This window comes from Palaemon carinicauda, chromosome 44 (genome assembly GCF_036898095.1).
Source record: "Palaemon carinicauda isolate YSFRI2023 chromosome 44, ASM3689809v2, whole genome shotgun sequence".
Classification (NCBI taxonomy): Eukaryota; Metazoa; Arthropoda; class Malacostraca; order Decapoda; family Palaemonidae; genus Palaemon; species Palaemon carinicauda.
The window spans coordinates 36,819,701-36,840,842 of record NC_090768.1 but is presented as its reverse complement, the minus strand read 5'-3'; the positions used below and the strand labels follow the sequence as shown (position 1 = coordinate 36,840,842).

Here is a 21,142-nt window from a genome sequence, read left to right as displayed (position 1 = left end):
TGTGACACACGGTTGGTACATGGCTCCCCCTCTAAAAATGACATACTGAACATGGTAAATAGGTGCCCTGAATCTGGAGAGGTAGTAATAAAAACTGCGCCGATTAGCGGCAGTGAGTGGCTGTACAAGTCGTTGGTTGGGGTGCGAGCGAGTGGTGGATGATGGGTGGCTGTGTTGCCGCTCCGGCTCGTCACGGGGTAGGCGAGTGTGTCCTACGGTATTCATAGGCGTGTGCGTGCTACGGTATTCATAGGCGTGTGTGTGCTACGGTATTCATAGGCGTGTCCTACGGCATTCATAGGCGAGTGTGTCCTACGGCATTCATAGGCCTACGGCATTCATAGGCGCGTGTCTTACGGCATTCATAGGCGTGTCCTATGGCATTCACGTCAGCTTCGGTTGAAGTTGAATAGGTGTCCTCTTCGTCACGAGTGGAGGCGTTGATGGAGGTTTGAAGGTCATGAAGTGGGTTCACATCATGAGGAGAGCCGTCTGCGGCAGGTTGCAGGCAAGTGATATTGGTCATTTTCCCGAGGGTGAGCGAAGCCCTTTGGTCCCCCAACGGTTGTTGAGAGAGCTGAAAAGGCGTTGCTATACGGGCGGCTGGCGACGGCAAGTACTGCTGCAGAAGGTATGCGTTGACGGCGTCATAGTAACGGTGAGAGGTGGAGGGGGGGGGGGGAGGTAGGAGGAGCGAGTCACTCCGGGGTCACCAATGTGACGAAGCAGGGAGAAGGTTGTGACTCAAAAGGCAGGATGCGATCGACTAAGTTGTTTATTAAGGAACACTCTCCTTTATATACAAAACCTCAAGGCAACAGGACATAACATGTTCGAGAGACAGAAAATGTCACAGAGCAAAACCGGAGACATGATCATTCAGGTTCTTTTTAGTGCGAGGGAAGAGCGCAGATACAAGCATAATATATACAAAAGGAATTATGTACAATTGTGTGACACACGGTTGGTACACTGGGATGGATTCTAAATCTTACCACCAACCAAACACTATCTATCAATCACAACGTTGGAGCCACAGTAATGTGAAGTAACTGAATAAGTTTCATACGGCAAATGGATTAACCAGGTCTTCACATTTAAATATAAGTGTATATGTGATGTCAAACATTGAGCCACAGGTAGTTTTTAATATTGAATTCACTCTGCCTCGGGATTATAGACCCAGAGGAGAATTCCGCCATGGGTAGGATTGGAATCTATGTTTCAGTAGAATATAAACCAATCGAATAACAAGAATATATTAAGGTCATGTATGTAAATCACAAAGCTATCACACACACACACACACACACACACACACACATATATATATATATATATATATATATATATATATATATATATATATATAACGCATATATATCTTCTTTGTCTGCATCTTTTCCCACTTTTATATAAAGTGTGTATATATATATATATATATATATATATATATATATATATATATATATATATATAAAATAAATTTAGTTTATGAGAAAAATATTTTCTATCTTCCTTCATACTCTGGCTCCTTCGGATATTGAATGACTATACAAAATGAAGTTCAACAAATGATAAAAAAAAAATGCATGAAAACGCAATACCTCAGAAGCTTGAATTCTTTTTAAATAATAATAAATGACTATATTAATACAGATCCAAAAGGCACTAGAGGAGTTGGAAGACCCAGGCCTACATGGCTGAGGACTATGAAGCGTGAAGTATGAGATGATGAATGGAGAAGTATTGAAATAAAAGCTCAAGATAGAAACGACTGGGGAAAAATCTAACTGAGGCCCTTTCCGTCAATTGGCGTAGGAGATGATGATGACGATGATGAGATACAAAAAAATGATGGTAGTCGGGAGACTAGAAAAGACACCTATTTTTGTTTTAGTAATCGATCATTGAAAAATAAAAATAAAAAATATGAGCAGATTGAATAAGCAACAATAATGTTTTCGATGACTTAAAAAAAAAAAAAAAAAAAAAAAAAAAAAAAAAAAAAAACACCACCAACATTCAAGTTAATTCATTACATATATAAGTCTAGTCGCGCACGGGAAACACCTATTTGGATGTAGTTAGATGACTATTTTAATTCATTAACCTCGTTGAATCATTTAGAACTTCACTTCACTAACCTCGTTTAATCCTTTAAAACTTCACTTCACTAACCTCGTTTAATCCTTTAAAACTTCACTTCACTAACCTCCTTTAATCATTTACAACTTCAATTTACTAACCTCGTTTAATCATTTAAAACTTCACTTTACTAAACTCCTTTAATTATTTAGAACTCCACCTCACTAACTTCACTTCACTAACCTCGTTTAATTATTCAAAACACTTCAATGAACTCGTTTAATTATTTAGAACTTCACCTCACTAACTTCACTAACCTCGTTTAATTATTGAAAACACTTCACTGAACTCGTTTAATTATCTAGAACTTCACCTCACTAACTTCACTTCACTAACCTCGTTTAACTATTTAAAACACTCCACTGAACTCGTTTGATTATTTAGAACTTCACTTCACTAACCTCGTTTAATTATTTAAAACACTTCACTGAACTCGTTTAATTATTTAGAACTTCACCTCACTAACTTCTCTTCACTAACCTCGTTTAATTAATTAAAACACTTCACTGAACTCGTTTAATTGTTTAGAACTTCACCTCACTAACTTTACTTCACTAACCTCGTTTAATTATTTTCACTTTCACTAGCCTCGTTAAATTATTTACAACTTCACTTGACTAACCTCGTTTAATTATTCACAACTTCACTTCACTAACCTCGTTTAATCATTTAAAACTTTCACTAACCTTGTTTAATTATTTACAACTTCACTAGACTAACCTCGTTTAATTATTTACAACTTCACTTGACTAACCTCGTTTAATTACTTGCAACTTCACTTCACTAACCTCGTTTAATCCTTTAAAACTTTCACTAACCTCGTTTAATTATTTACAACTTCACTTGACTAACCTCGTTTAATTATTTACAACTTCACTTCACTAACCTCATTTAATCATCTAAAACTTCCACTAATCTCGTTTAATTATTTACAACTTCACTTCACTAACCTCGTTTAATAATTTACAACTTCACGTCAAACTTCAAAGACAAAAATACTATATACCATAAATTCCACAGACTAATCCCAACGCTTTCGTTATAGGAAATTCGATCCAAATAAAAAACTCGTTGCACCGGGTGAAATCAAATTGAGTTAACTTTTTTCTCCCATGGAATTCGTTCACAATTTGGCCGGTTCCTAAATATTGAAGATATCTAACCCTTTGGATGAAAAAAGTGTGTGTGACCCAGGTATATTCATCCCTTTTTCATTCCGGATTTTTTATGGGTTAAAGCATAACGCTTCTGTTCAATATTAAAATGTAGCGAGATAAATTTGCAGTAAACCATCCTATATAGATATTATCTATACAGTATTCAAATATCAGTATCTCCTCATAAAAGCATTGTACCTTATCTCATTTAGTAGTCATGTTATCCCTTGCTTAACATTAGCTGACATGCAGTAATGTTATCTCTTACTCTCAAAGTTATCAAATCATGGTATTTCTCGCATCTCTCGCTCAGCATTAGCTGACATGCAATTTTTCACTAAGCATCATGTGTCACGCAACCATATCATCTCTTACTCAGCCTCAGCTGACATGCAGTTATGTTATCTCACGCTGAACATTAGCTGGCATACAGCCATGTTATCTCCCACTCAGCATCAACTGACAAGGACTCATGCAGTCTCTCACTCAACCTCAGTTCTTATGCAGTCATGTTATCTCTCTCTGACATGCATTCTGTTACGACTTGGTCATATCAGCTGACATGCGGTTATAGTGTCTCTCATCAAAAATCAACTGACATGCAGTCATGATACCTTTCACTCAATAGCTGCTGGCATCTATTTTACTTTACAATTATTTTCATTCGGTTTACTGAAGAAAAAAATAATAAGGCTTTTATTGTGTATCTATATTTAGTAGACTTTAAATACAATTGTTATGATACCTTCATCAATAAGGTTATTTAACTCAAGAGCTTATAAAAATTGAATACTAAGCTTCTATAGTTTTTATATTGTTTTTAACTAGGACTACATTTCAAAAACTAGATCATTAATTACTTTCTATACACAAAAAGTAAATACTCAAATTTTTAATTATAAACACGCACACAAACATACATTATATATATATATATATATATATATATATATATATATATATATATATATATATAATATATATATATATATATACATATAATGAAAGGGTTTTAGTGCTAGGTGACTTGAATACAAAAGTAGATGACATGGGAAGAGATGGAATTGTTAGTTAGCACAGATAGACAAGTTGTGTTTTCAGCATGGCACGGCCATTTGAAGTCAATAAGTAAAGAGTTCATGGAATATATGAGAATGGTGTCATCAAAATAATTTTGAAAAACGGCTTCGGTGCTGCAATTACAGGCTTTATTAACTATAAAATTAATTCAACATGAGAAACAGACATGGTCATGAAAACATTTGGACTAATTAGGATTACCACAGTACAGATTGAGCCCGTTGATTGATGTAATAGAGATGAAGAGTGGCTGGTGAGATATCTGATCACAATTCCGGATATATATAAGCTGGAGATGATGGTCTGATTACATGTATGTAGTTGTAATGAATGCAAAGTGAGTTTCATAACAAGGAAATAAAAAAGGAGTATAGGAGTAAACAGATAAAAGCCTGGCATATGGTTGAACCAAGGGAGTTAGTATGAATGTACGAATAGCATATGGATTCATGGGAAAAAGTGAGTGTAAGCAACTGAGAAGGTATGGAGAGGGAAATGAAGTGATGGTATAATTCCCCACCCCCCCCCCCCAAAAAAAAAAGTTTATTTCATGTGGAGTGGTATATAGAGAAGAGCAAAAGCAAGCACATGGGATGACCGGCCGGTAGTGAAGAATAAAGTACCAGAAAAAGATGGTAATAAACAAATAAATAGATCTTAAGAGTAGAAGATGTAAGACACATCCAACCTTAATATAATCCTGTGTGATTACGTAGATATTTAAAAAGTTTGGTAAATCTGTAAGATACAAGAGAGGCAGAGCTGGGTGATGCAAGAGTATAAAGTGAGAATGCTTGTGGAAGGGACTGCTGAGATCATAAAGTAATTAAAAGGTTGAAAATGGAATAGTAGCAGGAGTTGGTGGGGTTACAACTTACACTTTGTGGTACAGTGGTGATAATTGTGATCGAGTGGCTGACCAGGGTTTGTCACTTACGCCTGGATGCGGGAAAGATTCTGAAAGGATGGGTGAAAGGAATGGCTATCATAATGTATAAGGGTAAGGGTAACAGACGTCACCAAATGAATATGGTAGTATGTATACTGTAAGTTTAATATGTGTATGTGCGTGGGTGTGATAATTCTTAACCCTGTCATTAAATACAGTTTCAAAAGATAATTAGAAAAGAAAATATATAGCAAAATGTAAATGACATCTCATAAATATCTTGGAAAAATCATATACATCTAAAATGGAAAAACCAATATATATATTTACATTCTACCGCAGAATATATGCAACACCACAATTCAATTCAACTTCGTGAAACTATTACAAAACTTCTAAGACATTATCCATAGTTCCTCCAAAGTTTGAGAGCTGGTAGGCCTAACTCAAGTTCGAGGGGTACATCCGGAGATGTACGCTTCCCCGAGAGAGAGAGAGAGAGAGAGAGAGAGAGAGAGAGAGAGAGAGAGAGATTCAGGTAAATTGATTTAACGTGTATCCACAGCGGAGTCATATAAACTAACCCTAATATTACCAGGCGATATTCTCCCATTTTAAAATCGCCACAAATTCGTGAGACGAGACAAACCAAAGGGATTTACATTACCGAGACCCGTGACCTAATAAGCGCCGTAGTAGATAAAGTAGAATGAACGACAAAAGGATAATTGCGAAGCAAAACAGAGCAAGAAATAAAATAAATAAATACCGACTAGATTAATCTTCCCCCACGCACGCTCTTGGAAACTGTATTTCAAGTTTCGATTGAAGGTGCCCAATAAATCAATGCATGATTGGAGGTTCACAGCAGAGTTAGTAACTCCTGGGTGAAATCTGATCTTCGACCTTTGATTGGTCTGGCGATCTTCGACCTTTGATTGGTCTGGCCGAGACTTCGGGAAAGTGCTTAATTTGTTACCGAAGCTTTGGTATTCAATTCCCTTCTTGCAAGAAGGGTTCAGATCTTTTAGTGAATTGTCAATTTTTTATTGTATTGGGACACTTGCACGTGTCTTCTATTGTGTCACTTTGTTCTTAATGTTCTTTAATTATCTTTTTAGTTGTTCTTTTATTTCTTTTCCTTTGGACACTCTTACGTGTCTTCTATATCATCACTTTGTTCTTAATGTTCTTTAATTTCTATTCCTTTGGACACTTGCGTGTCTTCTATTTCATCACTTTGTTCTTAATGTTCTTTAATTATCATTTTAGTTATTATTTTATTTCTTTTCCTTCAGACACTCTTGCGTGTCTTCTATTTCATCACTTTGTTCTTAATGTTCTTTCATTTTCCTTCTAATTTGTATCTATGACCTTTCTTACGCAAATAAACATGTTATTTCTTCACTAAACCAACAAAGATAAAATATTATACAAGGGAAATGCAATTGCTAAAACAGGTTTACTTCTTTTCTTTCTAATTTGTACCTCTGATCTTCCTTCCACAAACCAAAACGTACTTCTTTACCAAACAAACAAAGATGAAATCTTATAAGAAAAATTCATTTCTTAAAACAGGAACACAAACATTTCGATGAAAATGATTTCAAATAATCCAGTAATTATACTGATTAGCTAATTTCGTTCTAAAAAAAAAAATGACGTTTTAAAGGTTTAAAGGCAACTCATGAAGGGCAGAAGCAAGGGACAGTGACATTGCCTTATCAAATAGTAAAATGCCCTAGAGACTGACCATATTACATATGATCAGCGCCCTAGTCCCCCTCTCCACCCAAGATAGGACCAAGGAGGGCCAGGCAATGGCTGCTGATGACTCAGCAGATAGACCTATAGGCTTCTCCAAACCCCGCATCGTTAGCTCAAAAGGACGGTGAGGTTGCAGCGACCAAATGAACTAACGAGTTTGAGCGGGACTCGAACCCCAGTCTGGCAATCACCAGGCAAGGACGCTGGTCACGCTACCGCAACTATGATCAACTCCACTTTAATCAATACTGAAAAAAAAATCTGGGATTGAAATACCTTACTTTACCAATACTTATATAAGAAACTTACCGATTGCTAAAGTTATTCAAGTCAGACTATTAAGAAATATTAAGGAAAAAGCAGATTTAATTACAAAACTTTCGAGTCCTGATAATTAAACCAATACGTGAGAAAATACCTCTTGATTAAATCCGATTCGCATAATACATTATCTTGGGGAAAATATCCAGATAATTAATGTCACCCAAATTAAATCTTAACGATGTATTCCTATCTATTTGCATGGCTTTTTTATTATTAAGACTATGATCATAATCGCTATTCTTAATTTTCTTAATATTATCATTAATGTAGTAGTAGTAGTAGTAGTAGTAGTAGTAGTAGTAGTAGTAGTAGTAGTAGTAGTAATAGTAGTAGTAGTAGTAGTTGTTGTTGTTGTTGGGCATCTATAATTCAACTACTGTCTATTATCATTAAAGCCTCATTCCTTATTGTTACGAAATATAATTATGGTTCAAGGTTTCCATATGATGATGTAGATTGGCTGCGGCTTTAAAGGTTTTAAAGGCTACTCATGAATGGCACAGACAAGGGACAGTGACATTGCCCTACCCAGCAAGACAATGCCCTAGAGACTGACCATAAATACATATGATCAGCACCCAAGCCTCCTCTCCACCCAAGCTAGGACAGGAGGACCATGCAATAGCTGCTTTAATTATACTAATATTAATACCAAATTGCTATGGAGGCTTTTGAAAAAACCGATTTGCTAAAAGGTTTCTTTTGGACTATGAACGTTTAGTGGATATCAAGGGAGAATTGACAAGGTGAATAATCGGTTAGTTATTCATCAGACATCGGCATCAATGACCCTAGATGTCAGGATGCCTGAAAACCTTAAATCAATCAATTAGTTATTCATCAGACACAAAATAATTATTCATCTGAATGGAGCCATTCAATGGGGGATTTCTACATTTTCACAAAATTCGTTCTTTCGAGGATGGGAGGTAGAAAAAAAAATATAAGAACATACTATGAGATTCAGGGCCTCTGTAACACGGTTTTTTCGCAATAATTTTTTATCTATGAATTTCATAAATATAACACTTCTTCAGAATGCACATTATATCTACACATAAATTTTGACTATATTCTGCATTACGTAGGTTGAATAAATTTGGTACTTATAATGTAAAAGTGACGTTTTTTGAAGACGGGCCAACTTACTCAGAGAAAAGGTTTCGAACGCACTCGTTACGTAACTTATGACGGCATTTCTTCCCTCTTTCTCGATCGATGATTGGCTATACGTAACGAAGGCTATACCTCTGCCAACAATGACACAAAAGTTGAAATAAAAGCAAAGCAGTACACCTTTATGAACTCTGAAACCTCTCCACTGATAATTGTCATAATGAACAAACCAACAAAATATGTTAATAAATACAAAAACACTTCGATTATTAGTTTAACTCCTAAATAAGTTTCCTAAGACAAGGTGTAGGGAATAGTTGGTAATTTTCAAAAACGTAGTAGACAAGCTTGATTTGATAGCTGCTATATCTAATGTCAAGCAATTTTTATTTATTGTCTATCTACCTACCTATTTACTGTAAAAAAAAAAAAAAAAAAAAAAAAAAAAAAAAAAAAAAAAAATATATATATAGACGGTACCGTATTTTGGCTTTAAACTTTCACCAATAATTATCGTCAGAATGGTGACTTCATGAGGCTCCACCCACTTTGGCCTGGTTATAATTCAGGACAACACTGAAGGCTATCATGGGCATTGTTGGATCAGAAAATTTAAATTCTGGCTATAAAAACTCATTTCTCGAGTAGTTGTAAGAAGTGCTAAATGATCCTCAAGGATCCCAGCAGTTGGCCTAAACGTTTAATTCATGTATACTACTGTTGCGGCACTACTGCTACAGTAGTATTACTACGCTAGCACAGATACCCCACCCACATTTATGTATCGTTCCGCCATTCATAAGTCTTTGTAATGTTTTTTCACTGTGCAATAAGCCATGGCCTCCTCAGAAATTAAGTTTAACATTAGATGATAGGTTATTTCATTAAGCTGACAAATTATGGCAACTGGGTATGTTATTGCCGATGTTGAAGCTAAAGATAAAGTATGGTATCATTCCTTCATGGCATTATCATCTTTACTACTATTTGTTTGGCTACATGTAGTAATTATTTTAAAGGATAAATGAATTATGTTCACTTTACTTCTATAAATTCCCATTAGATGTACAAATAAAACTCCTAAAACTATTCCTAATTTATCTACAAAATGCAGTCATGCCCAAAACATAGCCAACACGGTCGTACGGCCTAAGAAGAAGAAAAAAAATATATCGGATGATCCGTTGGTCTGATGGAGAGTTTAGCACAAAATTCTTATTTTAACAAAAATAGTTATATAAAGACTGTTTACATACAATCTCTCTCTTTCTCTCTCCCTTGGTGGCATAGTGAATAGTTAATGGAAATGTTCAAAAGCCTGAATGACATTACAAGTATTATAATCATGTTACGCTAAACACAAATCAGAACATAAACATTGGATTTAAACTAGAAACTGAATAATTACCTATTCAGGCTATAGTAAATATGGCCACGGGCTTTCTCTTGACTGTATAAAGTTGCAAGTCGTAAGACAAATGCAGTTTTGCAACCACAGGAGCAATTCCAAATCCTGTTAGCCATTCTTGACTGTTATGGGTTTCAGAGCAGATGGAACAAGGTGAATGGGTGTCTGGCCATGGCGTCGGCTAGAGCATTTTTACTCTATAAAAATTAAAACTATCGGGTTTAGGTTATTGATAGTGCTGACAAAATTTGTGTGTGGTTGTAAAATAAACTTATGTCAACTTTCAGCTACATCCGATGCTTTGATAAGGAGCAAAGTCCAAAAAACCGTGTTACAGAGGCCCTGAATCTCATAGTAGATTACCAGCAATTTTTACTTTCATTATGATCATTAGTAATGGTAAAAATCATTGATATTTTTACCAGTGCTAAGAAAAGGTTCAGAGACGTAACATAAAAACTTGCTTTTACTTTAATCTTCTATTATTAATGACACACTTCGCTTTTATTTTCATTAATTTTCATTCACTTTTCCTTTTATTTCACTATAATCCTGTTGAAGACTTCATCATTTGTTTTCTGGCATAAGTAGGAAATAATCAAACGTAATAGTCTATAAAACCAAATGAAATTCTCTGCTTTCATTGTTATTGCAACATTTAGTGCTCGTAAAATTGCCAATACAGTGAACAACATGTACAGTATATTGCTAAACCAAATACTAGCAATGATTCTAAACATTTAAAGATTTAAAGGCCCCTCATGAATGGCAGCAGCAAGGGACAGTGACATTGCCCTATCAAGCAGGACAATGTCCTAGAGACTGATCATATGTAAAGCACCCAAGGCCCCTCTCCACCCAAGCTAGGACCAAGGAGGGCCAAGCAATGGCTGCTGATGACTCAGCAGATGGACCAATAGGCTCCCCACAAATCCTATCCTTAGCTCAAAAGGATGGTGAGGTTGCAGTGACCAAAGAAACTAACTAGTCTGAGCGGAACTTGAATCTAAGTCTGGCTGTCATCAGTTAGGGACGTTACCACATTGGCCACCACAGTAGGGCATTCCTGTTAGATATCTATTAAGTATCTTATATATATATATATATATATATATATATATATATATATATATATATATATATATATATATTTACAGTTATCATCAACTTAAAAACCACCTCTATTCTATTAATACCGGATAAAATAATTCATCTCGATAGATTCTTCCTTTTCCTTACATTGCATTAAGTCGTACATGAGTTCTGAAAGGAAATTTGGCTCCAAATCCCTTCAGAGATTACAAATTATACCTTCATATAGTATTCCCTTTCCTTTCAGACCATATGCAGACCCAGCTACCTTTTTTAGTTTCATATGTAAATTACTTCTTACATATCGTCATTCTTTATATTTACTCCCATATGTATACTCACTTCTATTCTTCCATCATTCCTACTATCATTCATTACTTTCTGGCTCCAACTTACTATTAAAAAGTATTCTCCGCATGCAAAGGTTTCTAAGGGCTTTCACCAGTCCATACAGTTTTTCTTCACTATCACCAATATCCACTGTATCATCAATAACCCTTTGCGATACCACATTCAATTTATACAAGATTTTCTTATTACAAAGCTTAACACCTACATTAACTTTTCTTTAATTTGGAACCACATTCCTTGCATAAAACTATCCTGAAAACATAATACATCTGACAATGACCTATTTTTTAATTGAAATTTGGCTCTTTGTGTGTACATATACCAAAAAACTTTAATTCATAAAAATATCTGATACTAATTCTGAAATACATGTTACACCACACCCAGTCAATATCCTATAAATTGCAATTGACTAGTTTCTATCATAAGCTGTTCAAGGCTAAATGGCAAATTCAGTATTTTCCTCTTACTCTCAAAGTCTTCAACCAAACACTTGTCCACAGAACCTTTTCCTTGTCTCTCCTTATCAATTCATCCACTATCTATTTTACTTTGTCAGTAAATACCATACAGTAACATACATCTGTCGTAGTTAACAATCGATTTCATAATACTATGATTCTAATAGTCATCTCCATCATCTTTCTTCATGAACCAAATAAACAAAACCTCTCATTCCCTCTTCCAGACATTGAGTGGTCAGCAACTCAATAACGCTACCAGACATGCCTTATAGATAGTGATCAGCCATTCGATAACGCTACCAGACATGCCTTAGACATAGTGGTCAGCCATTCAATAATGCTACCAGACATGCCTTAGATATAGTGGTCAGCTATTCAATAACGCTACCAGACATGCCTTATACGGTACAGTGGTCAGCCATTCGATAAGGCTACCAGAAATGCCTTAGACATAGTGGTCAGCCATTCGATAACGCTACCAGACATGCCTTATACGGTGCAGTGGTCAGCCATTCGATAAGGCTACCAGAAATGCCTTAGACATAGTGGTCAGCCATTCGATAACGCTACCAGACATGCCTTATACGGTGCAGTGGTCAGCCATTCGATAAGGCTACCAGAAATGCCTTAGACATAGTGGTCAGCCATTCGATAACGCTACCAGACATGCCTTATACGGTACAGTGGTCAGCCATTCGATAAGGCTACCAGAAATGCCTTAGACATAGTGGTCAGCCATTCGATAACATTACCAGACATGCCTTATACATAGTGGTCAGCCATTCGATAACGCTAACAGACATGCCCTATACATAGGGGTCTGCCAACAGACATGCCTTATACATAGTGGTCAGTCATTCGATAATGCTACCAGACATGCCTTATACATAGTGATCAGCCATTCGATAACACTACCAGTCATGCCTTATAAACATTGGTCAGCCATTCAATAGCTCTACCAGACAAGCCTTATAGATAATGGTCAGCCATTCAATAATGCTACCAGACAAACCTTACAGATAATGGTCCGCCATTCAATAATGCTACCGGACATGCCTTATACATAGTTGTCAGCCATCCAATAACGCTACCAGACAAACCTTACAGATAATGGTCCGCCATTCAATAATGCTACCGGACATGCCTTATACATAGTTGTCAGCCATTCAATAACGCTACCAGACAAACCTTACAGATAATGGTCCGCCATTCAATAATGCTACCGGACATGCCTTATACATAGTTGTCAGCCATTCAATAACGCTACCAGACAAACCTTACAAATAATGGTCCGCCATTCAATAATGCTACCGGACATGCCTTATACATAGTTGTCAGCCATTCAATAACGGTACCAGACAAACCTTACAGATAATGGTCCGCCATTCAATAATGCTACCGGACATGCCTTATACATAGTTATCAGCCATTCAATAACGCTACCAGACAAGTTGTCCCCCATTCAATAACGCTACCAGACATGTCTTATACATAGTGGTCAGCCATTTGATAACGCTACCAGACATACCTTATACATAGTGGTCAGCCATTCGATAATGCTACGAGTCATGCCATATAAATATTGGTCAGACATTCAATAACGCTACCAGACAAGCCTTATAGATAGTGGTCAGCCATTCGATAACACTACCAGACATACCTTATACATAGTGGTCAGCCATTCGATAATGGTACCAGTCATGTCATATAAATATTGGTCAGCCATTCAATAACGCTACCAGACAAGCCTTATAGATAGTGGTCAGCCATTCGATAACGCTACCAGTCAAGCCTTATAAATATTGGTCAGCCATTCAACAACATTACCAGACAAGCCTTATAGATAGCGGTTGGCCATTCGATAACGCTACCAGACATACCTTATACATAGTGGTCAGCCATTCGATAACGGTACCAGTCATGTCATATAAATATTGGTCAGCCATTCAATAACGCTACCAGACAAGCCTTATAGATAGTGGTCAGCCATTCGATAACGCTACCAGTCAAGCCTTATACATAGCGGTCAGCCATTCGATAACGCTACCAGACATGCCTTATACATAGCGGTCAGCCATTCCATAACGCTACCAGACATGCCCTATACAGAGTAGTCAGCCATTCTATAACGCTATCAGTAATTTATACTGAAACTTCGCACTTGTATACAATGTTCTTTCTTTCTTTGATTCATGACATCTCCATGCATAAACATGTTGAACAGTTGTGGAATATAATGCACCCTTACTTTAACCCCACTATCACATTAAACCAATCGCAGTCTTGGATATCAAATATCTAGCTTCAATCATAAAAATTTTAATCACTCAACCTCCCATCATCTATAACACAATTCTTAACTTCGTCGACATTGTCCCCCTATTACTGCTATTATAAGCCTTTTCTGGGTACACGTATGGAACATGCACCCTTTTCCTTTACTTTCAAGCTCCTAATACAATTATTCTATAACAGACAACTGATTCATGACCCTCTTCCTAGTCTAAGTCCACACTTCTCTTCCCCACACTATATTTCTGTCACCTACCAGATTTTCTCTAAAAAATCCTACCAGATAAATTTCCTAGTAAACCCTGTGTATAATATCATATATATATATATATATATATATATATATATATATATATATATATATATATATAGGCAAAATACACGTGTGCACGCACACAAATAAGCAACGAGGAAAATAAAACCTATTTGGCCGATATTAACAAGCTAAATTCTCATTCATGAAACATGGGGAGTTTGCCCTTGACATAGAAATGTGACCCGAAAAGAAAATGAATGAATGTAGGGTGTGACTTTAAAATTTAGTGTCGGAACACTAACCCCATTTATTACAAATCACTTTGCTTAATTTGTTTAAATTTTCATGTTTTATCTTAAAAACGTCATTTTAAGGTATAAAACGGTTATCTGATTTTAGCAATCTCAAAAGGGCACAGGAGAATATGACATATTGTGGATTCACTCAAGTGTTACCAGTGTCAAACAATCAGTTTTTCCAATACCTCATGCATCTCCTTGTCTATAAACTTGCCATCGTGTAGCCAATATTGGTTACAAAATGGAAGTCTCAATTATTCATATTTACACGAGATCATTTTCCGAACATGGGCGAATCGATATATTGACATCGGGTACTTTTGTTTAAATCTGTTAACATGCAAAACTAGAAAAACACTCAGAGTGCAAACCTCCGCCACGGCATGGTATTTCTCGAAACCAGCTTGCCTTTCCCAGTTTTCCAGTATCAATCAAACGGGGGGGGGGGGGGGGAATTTGCATAAGGAAACAAAGTAGTCACAGGTTTAAAAGCAATATGGAAGAAAAGAAGAGGGTTATAATGTGGGTCGAAGAACAAAATGAAGAATATTACACGTACATTCAGACACAGGCGTTCCTGATACACCTCGCTATGATAAGTACACCAAGTCACACCTTTACTGTGCAGCGAGTTCCTGTGTTTAGCCTCGCCTACTACATCTGTTTGGTTACTCGCCGCGAAGTAAGGGTGTGACAGGGTGCATTTACTCAGAGCGAGGTGCACCGGGAGTTCCTGTGTTCAACTGTACATGTATTACGCAAATTTAAGAAAATAGTTTAATGTTCATAACGGATGAGACAAAATAGTGTTATGAAATTACCTACCCCTAAAGGTGATAGTAAAACATCAATCTCATCATTCGACCAAAATCATTAATAAAGTTCTTCGTTAACATAAAAAATATCATTATAATTACAATGAGCCAAATCACTGATCTGAGACTGAATCTTATGTCCATCAAAGGCCTTGTAATTACTGCAGCCGCTTTGATGCGATTCCCAGTAATATCTCTCCGCCACAGCAGAACACCAACAACTACACACTGCAGTTCCCAGATCCAGTCATGCATGTTACTACATACAACTTACACACGCCTTTAAATCGAGTGGCATTGATGTGATGAAGCAATCGGATTTCATTCATTACTTTGACATCCCTTTAATTAGACATTCTCTCTCATTTAGTGCGTGTTGGCGAGAAGTGCGTTGGTATTGTAGAACAATGAATGATTTGAGGAGTGAGTAGCTTATTTAAAACTTACACGTATCGATACACACAAGCATATATATATGCGTGTGTGTGTGGGGGGGGGGATGGGTACGTGTGTATACATACAAATATGCACACACACGCATATAATATATATATATATATATATATATATATATATATATATATATATATATATATATATATAGACAAAGAATAAGAAGTAGCATATGAGGAACAAAAGGACAGATCCAGTGCTCATTATAAAGGTACACTTCATTTGAGTTACGTTACTATGTACCATGTTGTGGTGGCCTATCGGTTATGTCCCTGCCTGGTGATCACCAGACTGGGGTTCGAGTCCCGCTCAAACTCAGTACTATCTTTAGTAGCTGCAACCTTACCATCCTTGTGAGCTAAGGATGGGGGGTTTGGAGGTGCCTGTAGGTCTATCTGATGAGTCCTCCCTGGTCCTAACTTGGATGAAGAGGGGACTTGGACGCTGAATGGTCATCTCTAGGGCATTAACCTGCTTGCTATGGCAATGTCACTGTCCCTTGTCTCTGCCATTCATGAGCGGCCTTTAAAAACCTTATGAAAGAATATCAAACAGACACGCTAGGCTAAAATTATGACACGTTAAACACATAACGTATGTAGGGACTGATGAAGGAATGAAAGATTGTGGTGAGCATGTTTGACGGTTTGATAAAGGTTTTCAACTTCAGGTAAGTTGTAATACGAGATAGAATTCTGATAACCTAATCTGGGTACTTTGAGGAAGAAACGAGGCGAGCCCTTGGTTTAAATGTGAAAGATAAAAAATGGGCACCCATTAACAATAAGTTGTAATAAGATTTAGCTTGAGTATAAAAATGTGGTAGTTCCTTACTACAAAATTCGTGCTCTTGTATGACCGAACTTCCAACAATTTGAAATTAATTATTCATAAACATAATGTTTATCATAAACACTGCATGTATCTCATAGGTGTTATCTTTTAAAACAAATCTATCTAATGAGACCCAAGCGAAAAGTCCAATACAATCATATAAATATCTTTATAACAAATTTATCCAATGAGACCTCCGACGAAAAATCTAATCCAACCATATAATTATCCTCTTTTCTCTTCCACAGAAACGGGAACATGTTTATTGCACGCATGAAACGAAAGTGTATATTTCAAATTTTGATTTTTAGAAACCTGACTCTTAAGTGCAAAAGTTACTGGAACATGAGTTTTTAGATCCAGAAAAATTGTATGCCAATAAATTCCTGCCAGGGGCAGAGGGGTGTGTACGATGAAGCGTTTAATCATAGTGTGCCAGTTGGCAATCCTGACTGAAGTCATATACTGCCATCACTTCGAGAAATTTGAGGCCCCAGCTTCACCCATTGAAAATGTAGCTCAGCTTGTGATGTCCCTTCAGCAGGAGTTGGTGAATGTCCGGCGGGAACTGCGAAATCGAATGGACACTATGAAGTACGAGCTCACTTGTGAAATCCGCAATATCAAGGATGCCTTCACCAAACAAAAGGGAGAGCTAAGTTCCAAGGTAGATGCCTTAAGTCTCGAACTAACAGCTTACAGGAAACGGTTGAAGAGAGGACTGAAGCGCATTGGGATGCAAAACGATGAAATCAAAGGTGAATTGCGTTCTCAAAAAGCTGAAATTTCAGCTGTGAAAACTAACATATATGAGGCCCGGGGGCAAGTCCTTGAAAAAGGAAACATGTTGTTGCGCAAAGTGAACTCCACTAACAATACTTTGGTATGCCATCTGACTGACTTGCGGATCAAGTTATTCAAAATAAACAACAACCTAGAATTCATCTCCAATGAACACAAGGAACTCAGGGAAATCATCACCAGACGATACCACCAGCCCAAGACTTACAATAGCGAAGACTATGGTGAACGGGTTCTACCCGGCTGCACTTACACCCCCTTGGACACGCTGGATTTAGAGAATTTACACTTTAATGGAACATATAATGCTACTTCGACAAGGGGACCTACAAGCCGAACTGGTATAGGGGTTACGGAAAATAATTGGGATAAAAGTGTAACTGACCTCAAGCGTCTCTTCCCCACAATGCCTGAGGACTGCAAAGATGATAAGAAGAAATACCTAGAATATGCACCTATACCACGAGATTGTAAACATGTCTTCGATCTTGGTTTAATGGCGGATGGCGTTTATCGCATCCAGCCTCCAGGCCTTTCCTCTCGGGAAGTGTTTTGTGATCACCATACTGCAGGAGGTGGCTGGACAGTTATGGTAGCCAGGCGCAAAATGACGAGACATATTCTCTTCAATCGCACTTGGCACGACTATGAGGTGGGATTTGGTGATCCTGATAAAGAGTATTGGATAGGTAAGGTCGTTACTATTCTATCATTATTATCATCAGTGTTGAAGATACAAAATGCTACGTAAGGTGCAGCGGAATGTACTTAATGAATATGTTAATTTAAAGTAATTTACTACCACAAAGGGGAAATTTAATGTTGCCTAGAATTATGGTTCTGACAGGAGCACAAGAAAAAAAAGTGATCTTCAAGTGAAGTAATAATTTTGTTTCAGAAAGGTATAAGAAAATATCAAAGCAAAAGTCTATTATGATCTGACTGCGTCCACTATTTCTGGATGAGTTATATATTTACTTCTGGGAGTCCTAATAAACATATGTAGTAAATAAAATGCAAGTATATTTCTATTTTATTAACTAATAATTAGTGACAATGCATCTTCCATTCACAACTAATTGGAAAACCTTCCTAACTGTTACTCCCATCTAATACCCAGCATTTCAAATGGGTCTTAATCATGTTGTTAATTATTGTTTTTCAAATTTCCCTCTGCTTTTGGCGTCTTTTCATTCTGACTGCAAAATTATAAATATGAAACAAATTTCATACTGGTATCCAAGAGGCGACGGTAGTATATTTTGACGATTGCTGGGCGTGTATATCACCATTCAGTGGTCTGATTGTTTACTATACCAACAGGGTTAAAGGCTTTGCATGCGCTGACAGACGGACGGCCACATCAACTGAGAGCGGATATGGAAGACTGGGAAGGAAATACAGCCTGGGCATCCTACTCCTTCTTCTCGTGAGTATTAGCCTCTGGCATCTGTTTTTTTTTTTTTGGGGGGGGGGGATGTATGTCTTAAATGTGTGTATTTACATATATTAATAATTAAATGCACACTTCAAAAATAGTAACACTGGAATAAACAAGAGGAAAAATATGTACACTTATATTATATTTTAGATGTTTTATGTCTGCTTATCTGCATTTATGTATAGATTTCTAGAAAAAAACACAACTTTATCCAAATTGTGATAGAATTTAATCTTACATTTTTTTTTCTGCATTTTTTCATCAATTTTATATCCTTTTCGTGATCTAACAAGCTCGTCAGTGCTCTAAGGAATTTTTTCCTACACATCAGGTCAATACCTTTTGTCTCTTTCAAATAAATGTACCATCGGCAGCTAGTCATGTACAAATATCAGGTGCAAACTGATATTTAAATAAAACTATCAGCAAAACAACCTAAATTTCACTGAATACCCCCAACAAAGGGTAGATTAGATAGATTTGCTAAACTTCGCAATGATTTCTACTGTAAAATTGTCAAAAGAATCACACAGAATGGCTAAATGCTGACAGTTTAAGTAACAGAGAATTTTCCAACTGTGTGAATTATCATGATACTTCTCTCATAATCTATCAACTCTAAAATGTACTTATCATCATACTCTTACTTATGCAGATAAATGCCCCATATAGTAAAAGTTTGCTGCAAGTACAGTAGTATCTTCATTAATTCATCAAAAGTTTTATTTTATTCAAATCACGCAGATAATTCTGTAGACTTAGTTATTATTTACATATTTTGGTAAACCATAAAATAAACTAACTTCTACTATATGACAAAAAGAAAATTTTTACAGGTATTTCCAACAAGAGTTCTTCAGTCATACCATACAAAAAAAAATATTCATAAAAAAAATTCTTAATAAGCTTATTAGGATTTGTTTCATAATTTTAAATGCATGTACATTTTCAGTTTTGATGCCAATCTTCTCATCAGGTAATGTAAACATTGAACTTTTCTAAATGACAAAAAAACTAGAATTACAATTTATCATTTCAACAAATGTAAAACTATAACGGAAACAGATTAGGCTATATGACTTGATTACATTTCTGTTAAAGTCACAGTAGGTACTAGAGTGCATTTTGTAGAAATAAATGTTCATATTATGATAATATTAATTTACAATGACCTCGTATTTGGTGCAGAAATCCCTTGATTGTAGTCTGGAAAATTGTAAGATTGGCCTTGATTTTAACACTGCCACTGACCATGTTGATGATGAGGCCCATGTTTTTAAAAAACTAAAAAAGATGCAAGTAGGTGGGTCTTTTCTTAGTATCATTAATGAAGTTATAAGCAATAGGTTGCAAATTGTAGTAGCTGATGGGTACCATGCTGACTATAGGAATCTGGCGTTCTTCAGGGTAGTGTTCTTGGCCTATTACTTTTCATACTATATATGCATATGTGGTTTGGCATATGAAACAAGCTAGTTATACAGATGCAAATGCTACTCTTTACACATCAATTTCATATCCTAGATATAGACATGCGGTTGCTGAATCCATTAATACAGATCTGGCCAGAATTAGTGCACGGTGCAAACTATGGGGGATGAAGTTGAATCCTAACGATACTTAAAGTATGATCCTCCTTAAAAGTTCAGATCTTTGTACTGACAATATCTTTTTAACTATATATAACTCATTTAAATTTTAGATACAATTCTTGAATGCGAATTCACTTTTAAGAAACACATAAGTCTTTTTTTTTTAAATTACACAAAAACTGACCTATTTAGAAATTCCTTGAAGATTTTTGGTTATCAATGTAGCCTGAGGAAATGTTTTAATTCTTTAATTCTCCCATTTTTCTTTAGTATTGCTCTCCTGACTGGTGTTCAACTGCTGATTCTTGTCTTAATTTATTTGAAGAAAAAACTTGCTCTCTATTAAATCCCTTATCCTTGATCTGGATATAAATCTTTCATACCCTCATTTAGTAGTTTTTTTTTCCCGGCTATCCTTTACATTCACATCTTCCCTAACATCTTCATCTTCCCAGACTGTATTATACCGTCAGTAGTACTACCAGTGCAGTTAATTCTAAAAGGCTTGCCTTCTCCATCATAAGATTCAATACTACACAGAATTCTAGAAGCTTTATTCCACC

The 21,142-nt window shown here is 36.2% G+C and overlaps 1 protein-coding gene across 2 annotated transcripts in view; it reads left to right on the top strand.

Moving 5' to 3' along the window:
* The window catches only part of LOC137634259 (fibroleukin-like), a 128,063-nt gene that overhangs the window by 56,485 nt on the left and 50,436 nt on the right, over positions 1-21,142 (top strand). For both annotated transcript variants that reach the window (XM_068366543.1, XM_068366542.1), the window contains exons 2-3: positions 16,994-18,235; positions 18,870-18,975. In XM_068366543.1, coding sequence (XP_068222644.1) covers positions 17,158-18,235; positions 18,870-18,975 — 1,184 coding nt within the window. In that variant the 5' untranslated portion in view covers positions 16,994-17,157. The remainder of the gene's footprint in view (positions 1-16,993; positions 18,236-18,869; positions 18,976-21,142) is intronic.